The 23,132-nt window shown below is 34.6% G+C and overlaps 1 protein-coding gene across 1 annotated transcript; it reads right to left on the bottom strand.

The window, feature by feature from the left end:
- Positions 1-2,630: 2,630 nt before the first annotated feature.
- Positions 2,631-22,845, bottom strand: LOC147384002 (hexokinase-3-like). Its single transcript, XM_086425135.1, has 9 exons — positions 22,331-22,845; positions 20,349-20,499; positions 20,070-20,252; positions 9,935-10,009; positions 7,140-7,295; positions 6,928-7,026; positions 6,695-6,822; positions 3,721-3,802; positions 2,631-3,123 (listed from the first exon to the last, which is right to left on the bottom strand). Exons 1-9 carry the CDS (start codon positions 22,600-22,602, stop codon positions 2,725-2,727), a joined length of 1,545 nt encoding a protein of 514 aa, XP_086281261.1. The 5' UTR covers positions 22,603-22,845; the 3' UTR covers positions 2,631-2,724.
- Positions 22,846-23,132: the final 287 nt, after the last annotated feature.

Below are 23,132 nucleotides of genomic sequence, written 5' to 3'. Positions count from 1 at the left end.
TTGAAGGGATTCTTTTGAATGAAAAAAGAAATAATGTTCTTTATCACTTCATTTGTATGTTTATGTTGCAATTCTCTTTAAATAAAAAAAAGAGTCGTGATAATCTTATGCCCCTCTAATGCCCTCATCACAAAACCGTAGATCATGTAACTTGAGATAACCCAAAGAAAAAGATTTATGGTTCTATGTATCCTGAGGCAAATGATCTACAGTTGTGTGATGGGGCATAAGTCAAAGGGGGGCATTAGAAAATCATTATTCAAGATGAAGCCTAATATTTTAGAAGTTGTGCCAACGTTGGCCCCCAAACAGATTTTTTAAATTGAATAATGATTTTCTAATGCCCCCCCCCCCCCCCCCTCCCCTCCCCTCCCCTCCCCTCTGACCTACGCCCCCATCACAACCGTAGATCATTTGTCTCGGGATACACAGAATCATAAATCTTTTCTTTGAGTATCTCGAGGTACATGATCTACGATTTTGTGATGGGGGAGTATGTCAGAGAGAGGCATTACAAAATCATTATTCAATTAAAAAAAATTGTTTGGGGACCGACGTTGGCACAACTTCTAAAATATTAGGCTTCATCTTGCTTCTAACCAAATCCTTGCCTAGTTTGGTGAACAAATATTTGTTGTAGCCTTAACATGGTTTTGAACCTCATTCGAGAACGAGATGACTTTTCCCAATCATCTCAGTATCGTTCAACAGCGAGACAGATGTACATAGTGTCTCAACCTTGACACCATCTCGCGAGATAGACAAGATGACATGGATGATATTTAGAAAATCTCAACCGAGTCAATAAAAATTGGTCAAGTCAACTGGGATTTTGTACATTTTGATTAAAATAATTAACTTTTTAGAATTTAAATATTTATTATATAAATAAAACATGATTTAATAACTAAATATCTTCTAATCTACCCTACTTTATTTAAAAAATATATAATTATTGTCATTTAAATATATATAAATTAATCATTCTAAATCAAGTTAAATAGTTTATCTCGTTCCAAACAAGTTGACTTATCCTACACAACTCATTCTTGCCCATGGTTGAGAAAAGACGTCAAACCGAGTTTTGAAACCATGAACCTTAATCAGATAGGCTACAGGACATGGAAACACACACACACTATCACTTGCACCACTGGTTAGATGTGGAAAGGCCTGGCAGAGATCAAGGAGTTGAAGTGGAGTTGTCATGTGATTAGTCCCACATCAGACAGGAAAACATTCGGAACCTGGGCAATAAGAAAAAATTAGCCGTGCGGCTTTCAGTCCAAAGCAGATAATATTGTATTATTATTTGCCTACGACGTTACATACGTAACGTCCATGCTCACATAGACCACCCAGGTCCTAGGTTATATGTCTTGGTCGGTGTGTTTCTTCCTTTTTTTTTTTTTGCTTCTATCTTTTTCAATCTTAAAGTATAGACCCACCAACCCTATAACCCGGACAACCCAAAAGCTTAAGAAAGTGAGAGTGAAATTATATTACCCATTTGAAAAGAAACCAGAGCAACCAATTCAAGCAACAAAAAGAAAAAAAGAGATGGGCTGCCAACCTCTACAACATGCTTTATGAGAAATGCAAGCAACCAAGTCGAACCTTTTAGAAATAAATATTTTAGTATATGATCAAAAGGTTTTTAGAACAAACTACACTTCAAAAGCTATATATAATCCCAAAATCTATATACAAGTAATTATATTCATTTCGAAACGATAATAATTAGATATAGTATTAAAGTTAGAATTGGGAATAATGGGTATTAGTCGTTATCTTGATTTTGGAACCAGAATCGAGAGAATCTGATTTTCGAATATAATTGATTTCGATTATGGGTAGTTTGGTATCAGACCAAAATTGAAACTGAATAAATGACTCGAACCGACGTAAATTTTGATACAGTTCTTTACAAATACTTTTTCCCTTTAAAATTTTACTTTTTATTTTAAAAAATACAACATCTGAGCATTATTCACGTCAAATCTTTGGGATAAGACTTCCATGATCGGTGCCCCCATCAACTATCTGAATCTAATACAATCAATTGACAGATCGGATGGTTATGGTAACTCTATCATTTCAGTTGTGGCAGAGGAGACATCTTAGGTGGGACCTATCATGCTTCACTGTGCTAAATTGAAAACAATACTGTCGATTGTATGATCAAAGTAAATATGATATTTCCAAGAGATTGTTTGGTTATTTTAAAATCTGCTACACGGAGAAATATATTCAATGGTCCATTAAAGTCAAGACTTCGATGGGTCCGATTAAATCAATTTTTCGAACCAACCTCAGTAAAACCAATGGGAAGCTTTCAATATATGTTGATTATATATTAAAAAACCACTTTTTCATCCACCAAAATAAGCTATGGAGGGTGTAATATTTAGGACCCTGTAGAGAGGTATTTGGCTTAAATTGCTAGATTTTGATTTGAGATTTCTGTATTTGGGTTGTAAGAATCAGATCATGCATCAACAGCAAACCTAATTTCCCGTACCTTGATGATCGAGGATTCCAAAACATGCGTACTGTGGTCAATATGACTCGACAAAGATTGGTGTCTTACAAACAGAATAAAAAATAGAGCTCGTGTTCAATAAGGCACATTTCTGTTTCTGCACAACATAAGAGCTTTTATATATATATATTAAATATGAGAAATCGAATTCTACAATTTACAAGGGATTTATATATGTATATTTATGGCAATCTTACACGATCAGCGCTTTGTAATGAATGGGACGCGGCAAGAAGAGCAGCTCCAATACCAGACCCATCTTCAGACAATCTAAGAACAACATAGGGAGCAATCTCTTCACCTAAGATCTCGGCAACAGCTTCATTCAGGTACTCTCTGAACACTGTATAACTGCTGTCCAACAGACCTCCCTCAATTGCCACAACGGTTCGTCTCATTTTGTTGCTCGATTCACCTCCACTACTCTTGGTCCTTCCACTCGCAATGCCACCACTGCCATCCCTCCCAATCTTCTTTAAGATACCTACGATGCCTGCGGCAGCTAATCGAGCAGCCCTACGTGTCACCACATTGCATACTCTCACGATGAGCTTCCGTACCTTCAAAGGGGCATCTGAGATCTGAAAAAAAACACCCACAAAAAAAAGGAACAATGTGTAATATATTCATTTCAGATCATCCAATGTGACTGATCCATTTTAAGGAAAATAAGAGAATTTATATTGCCACACCCCAAGTGTGTGCTAATTCTTTGGTGATTTACATATGAATTTGGGTGGCATTAGCAAAGGTTGGTGTGGAAATAGAATATCTCATAAATAAAAGAGAGCTGTTATTGGCACTCCAACTTTTACTTGTTACATCCCAATTAAAAATAAAGAAAATAAGTGAATGGTTGATAATAGGTAAATACTGGGGTGCCAATAGAAGCTCTGTCGTTTTGTTTTGCTAGATTTCTATGTTTTGGGTTTAGGATTTTATGAGCCTAATCATAATTGCAAACAGCTACTGAGACTGTTTGAACGTGTTATAATGTTTTGTAATGCTGAGACTATAATTTGATCCAAACCTTAGTAATGTTTAAAGAGTGTGTTTTAATATTTAATTGAAGCGTGATAAATAATTTAAGAAATTGGGGTGTAATAAGTAAAAGTTGGGTGTCAATAGCAGCTCTCAAAATAAAAATGAGTTCCAGCAAAGTGTAGTACAACTTATACCTGGAGAGTGCTGTTCAAGATACTTCCTACATCCCTCAAGTCGGGAGAATCGTCCCTGTGCATGGCAGCTATCAAAGGTGTCCTGGATACATATGGAAGAGCAGGTAAAATTTTATTGCAACCATTTGAGAAAGTTTTAGCAGAATAATTTGATTTAAATGAGTGGGAACCTTGGAACAAAGTATAATATTTACTCTTTTTTTACGACTATTGAGCACAAAGTTTTCAAGCCATATTAGATGGCATTTGTTTACTAATCGAGAAATATCACGAACTACTAGCAGTTCCAATAGCAGGAAAAAGTGGCAACCAAATTACTTTTTTACCCTCCTGGCAACCAACACCCCTTCACAATTGCTAACCGAGTCCAGTTACTAAACAAAGGCAAAGAAGATCACGAAACAAGGAATAACCAACCATAAAATCCTTAATAGACACAATCCTTGGAAATTCAGTATTACTCGAGATCCTGTGAATGATGAGCCCTTTTTGGTAAATTCTCCCTCCCACTCTCCCCTTTCCACCGATTGGTAAGTTTCAATAGGTTCCGAGTAAATGTCCCAAATATCTACGGAACTTGACGCTTCATGTCATATTTTCCACACATTTCATATATAATTCTAACTACTTTTTTTTTACTGTTAAAACCTAAGATTTAGGACACCAATAGTAGGATTTTGGTCTCTTTTTTCTTGGGATTGTGCAATGAAGAATATGGAAACATGAAGACATGTTAATATGAGATTAAATACGGAATATGTAGGCATCTTCTAGATTTTGGATATTATTAACATTTCTTCTCAATTACCATGAAAATCTTTTTGAATCCTACAATCTAACAATTTGAATCCAATCCCACCAGTAACAATTTGATTGTATTCTACCAACATTGGTCATGCCCTTCAATACATTAGTCAACATGTAACAAAAAGTTATGGAGTACTGACTATCATTTTCCAAGTATATATTGGTTTTTATTGTAGTTGATGGCTCATGAGAATGATTTCATGCTTATTTTATTGATTTCTACAGTTTCAATAAAATTTGGGTATTTTAGAAATACCCCCCTGTAAAATTGGTGATATTAGGTTTACCCCCTTGTAAAATGCAATATTAGGTTTACCCCCTTGACTGTAAGTCAAGGTTGTTTTCTTCTAGATGATTTAACAGTGAAATTTTGATATTTTCCAAATTTTGATTTAGTAATATAAGTATTTAAAAAGCATTTTGAAATGCTGACTTACAGTCAAGTGGGATAAGCCTAATCTTGCATTTTACAAGGGGGGTAAACCTAATATCGCCAATTTTACAGGGGCATGTTTCTAAAATACCCATAATTTTTTTCCCAATATTCCATCATGACTCAAAAATGTACTATTCCACAACTTGGTCAAAATTTCCCCCAAAACTTTCACTTGGGAGGTCTATGATGTACACATCTACATCAAAATGTGATACCTTGGTGTTAGGCATTAAGGTACTAGAATAGGCTGGACACCACACAAACGAACCACAACTGGTATCATTTATGATCTTATGATATTTGAAGGACAATTTGCACTACTGAGAAATAAAGATTCTCATGTTAGAAGCCATATGACATACCATAGTAGCATGTCAAGAAGAGTTCATTATCCACTTAAATCAATTTCCACCAAAATGAATTTTCCTTGAGATCTATTCTCCCAAATGCCTCCTTGTTCAGAACGTAATTTTCTCCTTAAGGACCTTAAGCTTCAAATGAAATACAATTGAAGTAAGGTTATGGGTGGGGGTCTAGAAAGATTATTAAAAGGTTTATGGAGATTTTGATGAAGGGTAGAAGTTTTGGAAATGAAGATAAGAGATAGATTCTACGAAGATTGTAACAATCCAGACCATTCCATGTGTTAAGTTAAACCTTTGAATGAAACACTATCCGAAAAGCAACTTCTTGATCTATTGGCCATACATGCCAAATGTATGTGACAGTCAATAAATATAGCAATTAGAAAACCCCAATAAGTTTTTTGTCAATTTCCGGCATTCTTGCATAATTATTATTTCTTATTTCTTATTTATTATTTGTCCATAATAACTATGTATCATACATTTTTAAACATGCTCCTATGTTATAAAAATCTTTTGTCCTAATATTTCTTTCGTTGGTAGAATTAGATGTAAGGGTGTGTTACAATTCACAAGAATTATGTTCCAATACCTTTCAATGTTACAATAAATTTATTTGAAGGTACGGCATCGAAGACATCAACTTTTCTGTCGATTATAAATAATAATTATGATTACAGAATGTATAATAGTCTTCTAGTTGTTGCTTTCCAGAACATATTGAACCCATCATATAAATTCCATGTAGATGGTATTTATGAAAATAGGCATCATGTCTACATTAATACATACAAGTATTATACTAGGAGCACAGAGACCATTAGCCAAAATTAAGCATCATAGAAGATAACTCTGCTACTACAAAAACAAAGAAGCGAAGTTCAAGATACCTAAGGTGTCTATTAACTGCTCTGCTTAGACCACGTCATTGCACAAGTGCAACTTTGACACTAGGTTTTATAACTTCAGGAAAGGAAAAGAAGGGGCAAGGAATCTTAGAAAGATAAAGCTGCAGCCAACAGCACCATAAACATACAAATCAAAGTAAGGGACAAGATATAGGCTGGTAATGTGAAGGAAATGAACGTTCACGGCATAAGAACACCAATCTAGAGCCAGAAAAATAATTAGGGATCTGATGTAGTCAAACATGGGGATTGTTGGAATTAGAAACATTTGAAACAAGACAAATGGAAAATATATTTAGAAATCAAGTAAAACTAACGGTGAAGGAGAAGTTCACAAACTGGAGTGTTATTATCTACAAGTTGACTAGGATTCAAACAAATATATCCCATGTGTTACCAAGGAGTGTTGACTTAGAATCATAAAGTAAACAGCAGTGAAAACAAAAATTGAGACGAACCTCAAGATAAATGGCACTGAAAGGTGCGAGGCGACATCTCCAAAAATATCAGACTCTTGTGCCATCCTAAGAATTACCCTTCTTACGATGTCACCCAGATACATACCAGAAATCATTTTCTCAAACCCCTGAAGTAAAAGAAGACTTGGTTAATATAGTATCCACATTATCCATGAAAAATGTAGCTATTCAGAAAAAAACAAACAAAAAATGGAACAACAGTTGACACTTGCCTGATCATTGGGGTTAGGGCTCTCAGCATCCAGATCAATATCATAAGAAGTTCGTGGAAGATGAGATGACCAGAAATTACCCCATTCCATGTTGACAACCTAATCAACAGAATATGATTTAATGCAGACATAGAAATATGTACAGTTTCACATGCATCAACTTGTAAAACAACAGGTAATAAATTACGTCTTGGACACAAAAAAAGAGATACCATGCCTCCAGAATTAGTAAGAAGGCCTTGAGACTTGATAATCGCATCTGTCCGCTCCACATAACAAGCATTTGTGCCAGTACCAATAATCACTGCAGCCACAGTGTCCTTGTCATGATAATGTCCAAGAGCTAATGTTCCCACAGTATCATTCACCTGCTTAGATAAACCACCTAATTATGCTCAAAGTAAATATGCATCTACCCGCACACACCTACACACACACACACACACACACACACATGTGTAAACATGGGCATTGTCCCGGAATGTTTTGGTCAAAACCATCTAGGTTTTTCTCTGTCAAGACCAAATATATATATTTGGTACACGTTGGGAGCCCAAATTTGTCTTAAATGGGTTACAAGTCTCAGATTGGGTTGATTTTTTGTGAGGATGGTCTCTATGGTGAGGAGAGATCATCCTCACAAAAAATCAGCCCAATCTGAAACTTCTAACCCCATCAAAAGTGGTTTACAAAGTTGAAGAATTGTGTACCGTCGATTTTTACCATTAATTTGTAAACCACTTTTGATGGGGGGTTAGAAGTTTCAGAATGTGTTGATTTTTTTAGGATGACCTCCTCACCATAAAGATCATCCTCACAAAAAATCAGCCCAATCCAAAACTTTTAATCCATATTTTGAAAAATGTTTGGCTCTCACCCGCGCACACGCACCCACCCACCTGCTCGCACACACACACACACACACACACAGAGTTTAGGGATACTCCTAAATCTCTATTCTAGCTCTATGTTTGTACTCCTGCTTGTGGGATCCATGAGGATAACATTTTAGACAATCCAACCATACAATGAATTGTCCACACCTTGAAGACCATCCTCACAAAATTTCAATATATTCTAACATATTTTAATTTTTACTAAAACTTGGTTTGAATTTGAGAAATGTGGACTGTCTATTTGTACTGTTAATTTAAGAGGTAGCTTAGTATAATTAGTAAAGTTGGAACACACTGATTTTCTATGATGATGACCTTCATGTTGAGAATGAATGAATGATACTGCTAATTTAAGGTAGCTTTTTAGTACAATTAGTAAAGCTGGAATGCACTGATTTTCTATGATGATGACCCTCATGTTGAGAATGAACGAATGATACTGTTAATTTAAGGTAGCTTTTTAGTACAATTAGTAAAGTTGGAACGCACTGATTTTCTATGATGATGACCTTCATGTTGAGAATGAATGAATGATACAATGTATAGTTGGATGGTCTATGACTCTATAATATTATCTGTGTGGGTCCCAGATGCAAGTATAAACAAGGAGTAAGAATAGGGAGCATGTATATCCTAACTCACACGCGCATGTCCCCCCCCCCCCCCCCCCCAAAACAAAAAAGTACTACCTCATAATCATCAAAGCCTTGTCCCAAAAAATTTGGGTCAGCTAAACATATCTTTTTTTATATAGGTAAAGGGCCAGTGGTTAACAAGGAGAAGTTGGGCTCAAGGGAATTTGAACCTACGAAGTGAGAACAACACTCCACAAGTCTTGCCAACTTAGCTGAAAAAATCTTGTTCCTCCATTCAAGAGCAATGTTTGTGGTTAATTCAACTATGTCCATATCCTCTTTCCACTATCACAATGCACGTTCTTTTTGTTCTTTCTCTCGCTCTTTTAGAGCCTTCAATTTGCACATTCCTTCCAACTGGGGTTGTAATCGAAATTCGTTGTACATTACAAAAACATCTCAACCAACTTTCCCTTAGTTTATCACCTATGGGGCCTTTTTGTTTTACGAATGTGTTTGTTTCTGATTTATCTTTCTTAGTCTTCCACTCATCCATCTCAGTATCCTCCTCTACTATTCCCGATCTATGAAACACGCTGTTTCTTGATTGACCAACATGCAACTCCACAAAGCATAGCCAATCTTATTGTCATCATATAATATTGTTTTTTTAATTAGATTGGGATGTGTCAATCACATAGCACATCAGAAGCACAACTCCACTTTTTACCATTCAACTATAATTATACTAACAACATCCTCAATCTCTCCTCATTATGGATATTAAAACCAAAATGCCTCTCAGGTGTTTATTTGCCCTTCATCCCTTGGGGGTCTCATTTTGCCTTCTAATTTCTCAATCTTGTTTTATATTTGCATCACTATGTTTAAAGAGCAATTCAATTTGCATATGCTACTCTAGATTGCTGTTTTGGAATGCAAGGAATTATGAGTGTTGTCATCCCCATATTCCCATCATTCCTATAATACCAATGTGTTCTCCCAATGCTGACAAACTTTTACCGAACTACTTCACATCAAATTAAGATTTCTTGAATTAATTTTTGAGTATCAAATCTCTTTACTTATCAAAAAATGTTGAGTATTAACTCGGTAAAGTTTATGACAAATTCAAAGTTAAGCATGCTAATCACTCCATTATTTCCATTAGAAACCCTATTTGAATTCCCTTCTACGCAAAAACTATGTCATGAAAAGAAACTAGTAGAAAACATACCTGAAGAAAAGGGATGGATTAAATAAGAGCAAGGACTACAAAACAAAGACAAGTAACACACAGGTCGTTGTGGCAGACACGTATAGGAGGTAACTACCATAGTGCCTTCAACGAACTCGAAATGCAGGCACAATCCATAAATGTTTAATTTTAACATAATATGTTAGTTATATTTATATCAAGAAGTTTTTTTTTTAATGAATATAAAAGTAAAATAAAACATTTCCATACGCAAAAGAGCTATCCAATAACACAACAAATACAACTAGTTACAAGCAAATTGAATAGAAAGAACCTACCAGCGCTGCTACCCGCATATTCAATTCTCTTTTGGTCAGTGCTTCTTGTAAACACCCTGCCACTTCTTTTCCAACCTGAAAATCAAAGAAAATATCAAGCATCCAATTAGGACTACATAGTTGTTAGACAAGATTTAAAAATAAAATAAAATAAAAAGGATAACTACAACAATGCAGTCCAAAATTTCAACACCTAGCAAGAACCCACTTTAAGCATTTGACAAGAACCGATGAACAGAGGATCAATAATATTTTAAGCTTCCTAGACATACTTGTTCATAAATTTTCAAATCATTCAGCACATTTTACTCTATGGTCCATGTTGTGGTTAAGCTTCATTCATTAGCAATGTCTGGATCTTATTATAAAATAAGCAGCAATTCTTCAGAAGACGTCTTATCCATTGAAAAATCTTGCGCACACAATGGTTGAACTACCGGTGACCAGCGTCAAGATTATGAGCAATATCGTGCTGGCAACAGAACAGCATGTGTATCAAGACATTGTGGTTAACATTGTCCAAGTACTTTTTATATCCAGTGTGAATATGATGGAAATAATTGACTTCATGGTTTGCATATATGGAATTCCGATTGAGTGTGATCGTAATCAGCCGCCATATTCCTATGAAACGGGAATTTGTAAAGATGTTTCCCAAACTCACAATATTGCAAGGCAGCTATCTCAATTAGATGCGTACAGGAAACAAGATAGAATTTTGAAAAGATTCGTGGTGTGGTGATAGTAGATTTGAGAGTTTTAGGGTTAGGGTTTTTGTGGAGAAGAAGAAAAGAGATGAAGAGAGAGTTGTTTTATTCTCTCTCTCGCTCATATATATATTAACATCATAAGAGTGTTACTAATAACAAAAGAACCCTTGAAAGATTGTAAATAACCAAGAAACCCTTATAAGAATTTCTACACTCACCCTCAAGTTAGTGCATATATATTTTTCATGCCCAACTTATTAACAATACTATGAAAAAGTACACTACCAGTCCCTTAGTAAGGATGTCAGCCAACTGATCTTCAGTTTGCACGAATGAAATACAAATGTGTCCAGACTGCAACTTTTCTTTGATAAAGTGCCTATCTACCTCAATATGTTTGGTTCTATGGTGCTGAACTGGGTTATGAGCAATACTAACGGCTGCCTTATTGTCACAATACAAACTCATCGGCCCATGAATAGGAAGGTTCAATTCGATTAAGAGGATTTAAAGTCATAGAAACTCAAACACCCAATGAGCCATAGACCTAAACTCAGCTTCTGCACTGGATCTTGCAACCACTGTCTGTTTCTTACTTCTCCAATAAACAAGATTACCCCCAACAAATGCACAATACCCAGAAGTGGAACGACGATCTAACATTGATCCTGCCTAATCAGCATTTACTTAGGCTTCAACACGTAAACTACCATGACAAGCATATAATAAACCTTGTCCAGGAGTAGATTTTAAGTACCTTAGGATTCTATAAGCAATATCTAAATGAGTTGATGTTGATGCATGCATAAACTGGCTTACCACACTAACTGCATAAGCAATATATAGACGGGTTAAGGTGAAGTAGATAAGTCGGCCCACAAGTCTCTAATATCTCTCAACACCAATGCAAGGCTCATCATTGGACTCACGAAGCCTATGGTTTGACTCAATGGAAGTATTACAAGGCTTGCAACCCAACATATCTGTCTCATGAAGGAGATCCATAACATACTTCCACTGCGAGATGAAAATACCCTTCTTTGATCTAGCAACTTCAATCCCAAAAAAGTATTTCAATTGACCCAAGTCCTTAATCTTAAACTCCTTTGCTAACTAGTATTTTAATTTTTTTCATTTCATTGTGATTATTACCAATCACTACAATGTCGTCAACATAGACTATGAGAATAGTAATTTTCTCATTGGAATGTTTAATGAATAATGTGTGGTTAGCTTGACTCTACTTGAAACCATACCCCACTATGGAACAATGAAACTTTTCATACCATGCTCAAGGAGACTATTTCAAGGCATATAACATCTTTTTAAGTGTACACACTTTCCCTTCAACAGCTGGACATTTAAAAGTGGTATCATATACACTTCTTTCAAATCACCATGCAAAAAAGCATTCTTCACATCAAATTGTAGCAATGCTCAATCTTGATTAGCTGCAAGAGATAACAACACTCTAATAGAGTTCATTTTTGCTACCAGAGCAAATGTTTCACAGTAGTCAATGCCATAAGTTTGAATGTAACCATTGGCGACAAGTCTGACTTTATTCTTGTCCACTAATCCATCTGAGCGATGCTTCACAGTAAATATCCATTTACATCCCATTGGTTTCTTTCCTCTAAGAAGAACAACCATATCCCAAGTATTATTCTTCTCAAAGGCCTGAATTTCCTCTTCCATTGCCTTTTTCCAACTTGATTGAAACAGGGCATCAACAACACTACGAGGAACAGATGTTGAGGACAAAGCAATAGCAAAAGCACGATAAGAGAAAGACAAAGCATAATATGAAACAAAATTGGAGATAGGATGTCGAGTACATGACCGAACACCTTTTCTAATTGCAATGGGAAGATTAGAATTATCAACTTTAAGAGTAGGGATATTACCTTTGACAGACAGATTTGGGGAGGATTCTTGGTTGGGCTCATGAGAACTCTCTTTAGTGCCTTTGTCACGTAGAGAATACATAAGTAATTTTTTCTCTTCTTGTATAATAGGAATCACCCCCTGGCCATTATTATTGTCGACTTGTAATTCTTTCTCTTGTATAATAGGAACCTCCCCCTAGCCATCATCACCATTGTCATGACCACCATCATCACCACTATTGTGACCACTGTCAACATTATCAGAGGGAAGAGGACAAGACAACAACTCTTGGGGAAAAACCATCTCTCTACTTTCATTTGTCTCCCCCTGGAGAGATGTGTTCCAAGAAGAATAAAAAGAGGTAGACTCAAAAAATGTTACATCCATAGATACAAAATATCTATGAGAAGGGGGATGATAATATTTATAACCCTTTTTATTAGAGGAATACCTAAGAAAGACACATTTGATGGCTTTAGAGTCAAGTTTGGTGCGGTCAACTCAAGAGACATGAAAAAACACATACACCCAAAGACTTTGGGGGGAATGAGAAACACCTTATTAGGAGAAAACAAAACCTCAATGGGAATTTTAAATCCCAAGATATGCGAAGGCATGCAATTAATAAGAAACGTAGCAATCAAGAAAGCATCTGACCAAAACACTTTCGGTACATTCATAGTAAATAAAAGAACTCTAGTAACTTCCAATAAGTAACAATTTTTTCTCTCAGCCACGCCATTTTGTTGAGGAGTACTTACACAAGTGGTTTGGTAAATGATACCATACTCACTAAAAAAATGAAGCAAGACCATTAGACATGTATTCTCCACTATTATCATATCTAAGGACTATAATTTTGCACAAAATTGTGTTTCAATAATTTTGTGAAAGAGTTTAAATACAGAATACACATCATTTTTAGCTTTAAGTAAACCCAAGTAACACGAGAAAAATCATCCACAAACGTAACGAAATAATGAAAACCACGTAATGAGGTAACTAGGGAAGGTCCCACACATCAGAATGAAAAAGAGAAAAAGGTGAACTACTTTTGTTACAACTGGCAGGATAAGAGGTTCGACAATGTTTAACAAATTCACACATCTTACACCGAAGATCTAACACAAAAATAGAACAAAATAACTGAAGAAACAAGCGTTTAAGCAACAAAAAAAAGGGGTGGCCAAGGCACTTATGCCACTGTAATAACTCCTCAAAACGATGGCCACTCCAAACAGTAGATGAAAACTTCTGGACTGAGGTAACAACCCGTGATGGGGGATCCAAAAAATAAAATCCTCCTTCCTCATGCCCCATACCAATCATTCTCCTCATATCCAAGCCTAGAAAACATAATGAAAAGGAAAAAAAAAAAAGAAAAAAGTGGCACTACAATTTATGATTTCATGATATGATTTACAAAAAGGAGGTTTAAAGTAAAATTAGGGACATGAAGAACAGATGATAAGGACATAAATGGATGAGTAATAACACTACACTTGCCAGCTATAGAAGAATAAGAACCATCGGCAACTTTTACTTAGTCCATACCAGAACAGATATGATAAGATGAAAAAAATGAAGACATACCAGTAATATGATACGATGCCCCTGAATCAATAACCCAAAAGCTATTAGGAGTGGAAACAGATGCACTAAAGGCCGAGGCCGAAATACCTGAGTAAGTGACCGTTGATGTAGAAATCATACTAGGAGACTCCAATCGAGCCATAAAACGCTGAAAAGCCTCAATCTCACCTCGAGAGAGGTTAGTACTATTAGATGCCGATGTCAGAGTTGGAGTAGGCTATAATGTCTCCATATAAGTAATAGAAAGAGCACTTGAAACCCTTCTACTATTGTAACGACTACCTCCTCGGCCAACTGCAAATGAACCTCTATATGATGGACGGCCATGAATATCCCAACAAGTATCCCTAGTATGACGAGTACGACCACAATTGTCATATTTCAACTTATCTTTATCATCAACAGTTGTCCCTAAACGACCACCACCTCGAGTACGACCACCATTGCGACCTCCTCTTTGGGAGGTCAAGGCTAAGGCTGATCTCTCATGAATGGTAGGTTGGAGCATAGCATTACAACGACACTCCTCACAATGCAAGTAGGAATATGTTGTAGTTAATGATAGAAGAGGCTCCTTTCCTAGAATTTGAACACTGACTTGTTCGTACTCGGAGTTTAAACCGGCAAGTAACTCAAATACATGATTTTCTGCAACCAACTTCTTATACGCAATAGCATCAATGGGCCTGAAATGTCTGACAATGATACAACTCTTCCATAGACGTCGGAGAGTGGAGTAATATGTAAACAAGGGCTTATCACCTTGCCTCATCTGCCAAATACTATGGCACAACTCATACACACGAACTGTGTTGCCTACTTTTGAATGTCTCTGTAACTGCATCCCATATCTCCTTAGCGGTATGTAAAAATAAGTAATTACTACTAAAGTTGGGTTGCATAGAATGGAGAAGTCAAGACATAACAATAACATTCTCTGCATCCCATCTGTCAAAGGTTGGATCTTCAGAATCAGGAATTGGTACACTACCGGTCAAATATCTCATTTTGCCCTTTCCTTTAATGTATAGTATGACCAATTTAGACCAAGTAAGGAAATTATGGTCATCTAGCTTCACTGAAGTGATCTGAAGAGTAGGAGTAATACTTTGAGGCATACTCAATACTCCCTTCACCATTCAAAGGTACATTCGAAAACTGACTAACCTCAGACATTGTAAAAAAACCTTTTTGAAAAAAACAACAAACACCTTGTGAGCACGAAATACACTCCACTAGATATCCGAAATTGATGTACACTTCACCCGATGAAGAAACACACTTTTATCCTCTTTAACAACACATGGCAAGCATTAAAATATGGAGAACTAGTCAATCCAAATCAAAAAATAGCACAAAAGATCAGATTTGCATAAAAAACACAATTTTCAGCAAAAAAAAATCAAAAAATGGGTCCAAAGAAAGGATCACTGAAGCTTCAATATCTGACCAATCGATCAAGGGCTACCACCATTAAATTCCTCATAAAAAAACAACCAAACTACTCATGTCCAAACTCAGAAGCAAGTGATCGAAATGAACAGACAGAGAGAAAATAACAGATCTTGAATTTTCGTCATTTTTGTTGATTTTCCACTAAAAACATCATAACTTACTCAAAACAACTCCAAATCGCATGAAACTTGTTTCAAAAATTCTCTAAAATCGCCCTCTTTTAGAAACAATCAGAAAAGATCAAAATATCCGACTAAAACAGTGTCAGATCACGTTAGCACACCAACTGCTGACATCATTAAACGTAGCAAGTAAGAGAGTATTCTTCTCTCTACTTTTTCTTTAAATTTGTTTCTAAGGTCCTTTTTGATCTTGAGTTCTGATACCAAGTAGATTTGAGAGTTTTAGAGTTAGGATTTTTGTGGAGAAGAAAAGAAATGAAGAGAGAGTTGTTTTATTTTCTCTCTCACTCGTATATATATATATATATATTAACATCATAAGAGTATTACTAATAACAAAAGAACCCTTGGGAGATTGTAAATAACCAAGAAACCCTTATAAGAATTTCTACAGTGATGAGCCTTTCGAAAAGGCATGGAGGCCTTGGTTAAAGACTGATGGAGATCATATTAAATCTTGTATTTGAGGGGACTTAGTTTTCAGGAGGTACGTTAACAATTGGGGATGGATGATTTAGGCATTCTTTCGGACAAAAGGGTGATGAAAATGGAAGAGAATAAGAGGATTTGGAAGTCGAAACGAAACGGATTATTCTCCGTGAAGTCATTTAATCTAGATAAGCAAAGAGAGAAAAATATAAAAACAATGAGAATCAAACACATCTTCTAAGGAAAAAAGAAAGAAAAAGAATTACAACATAGCTAACATCCCTCTCACACAATAAGATTCCATAAATATATTAAATTTTGACATTCTCCGCCCAACATATCGAAATATTTCCATTTCCACAAGGCTTGATAGAAATTTCAATTTCTTTTTCCATATATTTCAGTGGAAATCATTGTTCATTTAGCGAGATATGTCAGTGATGTATAAATATCAACCAAAACAATCAAATTTCAAGTACAAAATTGTCAGATTTTCTTGGAAACAAGGTATTAAATTTTAATTTCAATATATAATTTCATCAACCTAGAAATGGATCTTTTTCATAGAAATAATTCAATAAATAAGAAAATTAATATAACGAGAAAAAATTCTTTGAAATTCTAAGAAATGACTAAATTGGTACCAAAAAAATATTAACAAGTCATCAAACTACAATAAACAACCATACATAGGATGGAAATGAATATCAGTAGTGTTTAGCTACAAGTTCAAACAAGTATGTGTTTAGCTATATTCATCGTGGGAACAAGTTTATAAAACAATGTCATCCAACAATTTATGTATTAAACCAAACAAAAACAAAAAAAAATACAATCATTAATCTTAAGTAGAAAAACTATTGAGTACTATAAGCACATATTATTATATTTTTTATTTTTAAATATGCAAATAATTATAATATCGACAATTGCATGTATGAGCTTATATGAACATGTTAATATGCTTAACATACACAATATAATATTACGTATTGATATCTAATTAATTATAGTCGTTTTTAATTTATACTAATGATAATGAATGGATATTGCGTGTAATTTACAAGTCCTTTCTAAAAGATTAATAAATTTTATTATTTTTATATAAATTTTATCAAATTCTTCTTTAGAATACTTCGGTCAAACTTTATTGTTTATTGAAATATTTCCACCAAAATATTACATTTTCATACTTGCAATTTGATTATTTCTATCAAAATTAGTATTACCGGAATATTTAGAGAAATGAAGTGATTACGGTTTATAAAAAAATGAAACTATCACTTTGAGCCTTATCGCAATGGAATTATACCATTATTTTTTTTTAATTTATACTAATGATAATGAATGGATACTGCGTGTAATTTGCATGTCCTTTCTAGAAGATTAATAATTTTTATTATTTTTATATAAATTTTATCAAATTATTTAGAATACTTCAGTCAAACTTTATTGTTTATTGAAATATTTCCACCGAAATATTACATTTTCATACTTGAAATTTGATTATTGCTATCAAAATTAGTATTACCGGAATATTTTGCAAAATGAAATGATTACAGTTTATAAAAAAAGAAACTATTGATTAAATTTCACGTTGAGTCTTATCGCAATGGAGTTATACCAGTATATTTCATTGAAATATCTTGATATTTAATACTATGGATGGAAATATTGAGGTCAACAATAAATTTCTAGCAGAATACGTTCGTATGTGCATAGTGGGTGTGGGTATAATTGTAATATTTGTTTTAGTATTAGTGCAAGACAAGTAGAGCACATTGCTCTAACCAAGTCATTACAGAAAATCAAGTTGGTATTAGAAGTTAGAGCACTCAATTCCAGGGTTTCTTTTTTGTTGATGTTATTTAACTCTATCTTTGAACCTATCTAGTCTAATTTCTCATCTTTTTGAAGTTTTGTGGAGGTTCTTAGGCATTGTGTGGGTCACCTTGTTTTTGGACTTTGTGAAGCAGATTCATTCCTATGCTTGGACTTCTACCCAATGGAGTCTGCGAGTCTTGCCCCCTACTTTTCTCTCTGATTTCCTTGTTCATTATATCACCAACATAAAATTTAACGGTGACAATTTTATGGCTTGGTCTCGAACAGCCATGCTTAATATTGGGGATTGTTTGACGGTGGATCATTCTGGGATGAATTTTGAATTCAATAGAAGCTCAATTTGCTGCAAAATATATATTTTTAAGAGACTGCTTCTGAGTTTTGGGAAGCTCTCAACCAAACTTACGCTATGCAAAATGATCTAATGTTCCTATATTTCCTTCTAAGAGATCTTGACTTCAATGGTATTCAAAGTTGTGTCCCTTACTTTTCCAACCATTCCCCCAAATTACCTGCATGAAAAGGTATCGAAGCAATTTTTTCCTCAAGTAATCGAATGAAGATTCACAGATTTAAAGGATTAGCACACTCATCACATGATACAGCTAAAAGATTGGAGGTTCTAGAAGACCTTGATGTTGAGGTAGCTAACCCAAGCGAAATGCTTTTATTCTCATCATGATTTAACAAAAAATGAAGATTAATCTTCAATAAATATCCAAAATTTGAAGAAATCTAGATCTAGTTATGGAAGAAAGAAGAAAAGGCAGAAATTAGATAAGAGAGTTTTTTTTTTTTTTTTTTTTTTTTTTGTAAGTATAAAAACTTTTATTGATAAAAGTGGCGAGATGGGCCCAAATACAAGAAAAAAGGGAAGGAAAAAAAGCAGCCGAGAATATTTATGTTTTTGAAAATTTCTTCAACAATGAAATCTATGACGTTCAATGTTGTTCTTAGCAACTTCCTTGAGATTGGAAAGATTTGTAAACAAGAAAATCAAAGAGAGACTGTAGAAGGAGTGTTGGACACATACAAAGTGTTCAATCAAATGTGAGTTTTACGGGGGGATGATACAGCCCAAAGCAATAGGCCTTGTAAATCAAATGGCCGAATCAAATACCATGTTTGTGAAAAGCCACAAGAAATATAACATCTAGTCTCTCACATCCCGTCGGATCTAGATATTACTAATGTCCAAGAATCAATTTTTTTACTCGAATATTTGATTAAAATGTCGGGGGGATAGATTGAGAAGCTCATTCCGAGATCTAAACTATGTCATAACTTTTCTAGAAATTATGATGTTTTGGACGTCAAAACTATGTTGTGATTGTTGTATAAAAGAAGTGACTTAAATTAAGAGTATTTTGGTTATTAGTAAGAAAGTGGTATGCTATCATAAATGTAATGTTGTGATTTGTTACTTCTATCCTAAGTTAGGTTTGGGATTTTGTTTTCAGATGATTTTAGGAGAACATTGTAAAGAGACTAGTGATTATTGAATGATATGTTCCCTTAGCATGTTTTTAAGCTCTTTTTTGAATTCTTAAGATTTCTTCTCTTATCACCCTTCAGGAGATTTTCCTAGATTTCCCTCCAAGAATTCTTGATTTCGACCCTACTTGAAGTTGAGACCCTTACTTTTCCAACCATTCTTCTAATTTTCTGCATCAATCACTTTATAATGGTATCTATGCCACAAATCCTACAACTTGAACTAAATCCATAGTAATTAAATTGGGTCCTTCAAGTAACTGTTTAAACATGATGATCAGTCTTCAAGAAAAGACTTGATTATTAGGTTCAGACCTTCATGATCAAAGGTGGCACTTCAAGAATCAGTGGTTTTTAAGCATTACAAAATTTACATCATAAAGCAAAAAAGAAAAGGTTCTATTATCCAATTTAAGCATTAAAAAAAGATGGATTATGACCCACTAACTTCTATGGTGGAACTTTATAAAGCATAAAATGGTTTTGAGTATTTATGAACAACTAAAATGCATTAGCTGCAAACGTCATGCCACTTACCATGTCTTCTATGGAAAATCCTTTAGTCCATTTGATAAGAAAGCCAGAAGAAACAGATGTTTGTCTAACAGGAAAAGAGAACGTAAATCCAAGCTCCCTTGTACTGTCCAATGGAGTCTCAGAACCATTGCCTTCTTTTTCGACAAACTTCTTCAATCTCACTGCAATGAAATCGAAGAGTTCCTACGTGCAAGAAAAAAAATCATTGATTCACATCCATGATACTGCTTAGTATCAAACAACGGTAATCTAAAGCCCGATGGCGCAAAATTCGCCTACCTCGGTTGTACTAGACATTAAATGTTGAGGAATGACTTGTCGATCCACTTCAGGTCTCAAGATCGTGGACCTTTTATTGTCTAGGTGAATCCTCAAGACTCTAAAATTTGTGCCTCCAAGATCAAGAGCATAATAAGTTCCACTTTCATTCCTGAAGAATATATAACATATCAGTAACTAATTTGTTACATTCAATAACCACAATCACTAAATGAAAGCAACAAAATTAATTAAAAATATTTACTTAGCAGATTACAAACCATCTGTCCTTTTCCATAAATCAATCCAAAACAAACATTGTCAAAAACCCTAGTTAAGGAAATAGTCAAGCAGATTACAAACCATCTGTCATTTTCTATCAAATCAATTCCAAAACCAACATTGTTAAAAACCCAAGTTATGGAAATATTCATGCAGATTATCTTTTTGTATAGAGAAATAGAACATATTCCTTTGAACTGACTAAGGAAGAAAAGGACCAAACTTGTCATTTTTATACAACCCAACGTTAGGGAAATAGTATGCAGATTATCTTTTGAGTTAAAAAAAAATCTGTAATTTTCCATAAATCAATCCAAAACAAACATTGTTAAAAACCCAAGTTAAGGAAACAGTCATGAAGATTATCTTTGGAACTACAAACCATCTGCCCCTTTCCATCAAATCAATCCAAAACCAACATTGTTAAAAACCCAAATTATGGAAATATTCATGCAGATTATCTTTTGTGTAGAGAAATAGAACATATTCCTTTGAACTGACTAAGGAGAAAAAGGACCAAACTTGTCATTTTTATGAAACCCAATATTGTTAAAAGCCCCCAAGTGAAGGAAATAGCCATGCAGATTATCTTTTGAATAGCAAACCACCTGTCATTTTCCATCAAATCAGTCCAAAATTACAAACTATCTTTTGTGTAGAGATATAAAACAGATTCCTTTTAACTGACTAAGGAGGGAAAGGACCATATGACCTATCATTTTTTATACAACCCAACATTGTAAAGCCCAAGTTAAGGAAATAACTATGCAGATTATCTCTTGAATTACAAATCATCTGTCCTTTTCCATCAAATTAATCTCAAACCAACATTGTTAAAAACCAAGTTAAGGAGATATTCGTGGAGACTTTCTTTTTTGTACAGAAATATAACAAATTGAGATTCCTTTGAATTGACAAAAAGGGAAAAGGACCAAACTTGTCATTTTTAAACAACCCAATGTGGGAAAAAAAAACTTATTCCCTCATTTAAAAAGCCATAGAAGAATATTTCGAAAACCAAAAGAAGAGGAGGACAAAACAAGAAGTGATGCTTCTTCAAATCAAACTATTGCAGTAAACCCAAAGTTACATGTAACCCAATCTACATTACCATTATACAAGACATTAAAACTCAAAACATCCCCCCACCCCGCAAAAAAAAAATATATGTCGAAATTTGAGACAACAAAGCAAAAAAACATAAACACACAAGAATAATACTAAACTTCAATCCTACCAAAAAAAACTAACAACCCATTTTCAAAATCAACAAAAGAACCCAAATACATTCAAATTCAAACTTTTGCAGTAAACCCACAGTTATGTGTAACCTAATCTACATTACCATTCTCCAAAACACTTGAACCCAAAAACATCTCAAAAGAAGACCAAATTGCATCGAAATTTGAGACAACAAATCGAAACACATAAACAAATAAGAATAACTAAACTTCATCAATCCTACTAAAACTAACAACCCATTTTCAAAATCAACAAAAAGGACTCAAATACATTAAAAAAACTCCATTATTGTAACAAAAATCACAAATCCTTAATCACAGAACCCAAAAAGAAATAAAAAAATATCAAATTTTTTATACCAAACTAACAACCCATTTTCAAAATCAACAAAAAGAACCCAACCCCATTATTGTAACACAAATCGTAAATCTTCAATCACAGAAACCCAAAACAAATAAAAACTATCAAATTTGTTATACCCATTGGGAAGATTATCGATGTAAGTGAGAAGCATCTTGAGCTTGCTTCCACCTTCGGATGCCAACCCTGCGTGCATCTCGACAGCCATGGCATCAACAACTTGTCTCAATCTCCCTATTGAGGTCGAACAACCTTCTTCAAATTCCCTCAAAACTTCCACAACTCGATTCCATTTTCTTCGATTCTTCACTCTTCTACTTACTAAAAACGAAGCGATCGCACACGAAGCCACTGCGCAACTCATCGCCAACCCAAAACTCAACTTACCCATCCTTCTCTAACTCTCTCTCTCTCTCTCTATGATTCTCACGCCATCGAAAGAACAACAAGGATTCCCCCGCCCTTCTCTCTCTTCTAGCTTTTCCTACTTCACCGGAGGATGGCCGGACTGGTTCTCCCGGCGACAAAAACGGCTAGTTTTCACCGGAAGATAGATGAAGACGAAGTGTTCGACGAAAAGCCGACTAAAATCGCGTTTTTGCAGAGAGAGAGAGAGAGAGAGGAAAGGAAACTATCCTTCTCTGATCCTAAGTAGTGTTGGAAAGCGAAACTGCGTATGTAAATTGACTGATTTGCCCTTTCAAATATTCTATATTTCCGGATATGTTACAATTTTCGCATGGAAATTGACTTGTGTCGTTTTATAATTTTCAGAGGATTCGTTGTTTTTATTTTAGTATTTTGCTTTCGACACTGAAAGTTATAGATATTACATGTTTGCCATTAGTCAACTTCATTGACAATTATTAGTTATAGTAATTGTGTTTGATGAAGACCTTCTCTTAATAAAGTTTAAGAAGA

This window comes from Akebia trifoliata, chromosome 15, assembly GCF_017979445.1.
Source record: "Akebia trifoliata isolate Shusen 1 chromosome 15, ASM1797944v1, whole genome shotgun sequence".
Lineage (NCBI taxonomy): Eukaryota > Viridiplantae > Streptophyta > Magnoliopsida > Ranunculales > Lardizabalaceae > Akebia > Akebia trifoliata.
The sequence above is the reverse complement of the archived record's forward strand: the minus strand, read 5'-3'. Positions and strand labels throughout refer to the sequence as shown.

Coding starts and splice junctions, on each gene's coding strand:
- LOC147384002 (XM_086425135.1), bottom strand. CDS start 22,602: ATGGGTAAGTTGAGTTTTGGGTTGGCGATGAGTTGCGCAGTGGCTTCG. Junction 7,027..7,139: donor TTACTAATTCTGGAGGCATG/GTATCTCTTTTT, acceptor TCTGTTGATTAG/GTTGTCAACATGGAATGGGG. Junction 3,124..3,720: donor TCTTGAACAGCACTCTCCAG/GTATAAGTTGTA, acceptor GTTTTTTTTCAG/ATCTCAGATGCCCCTTTGAA.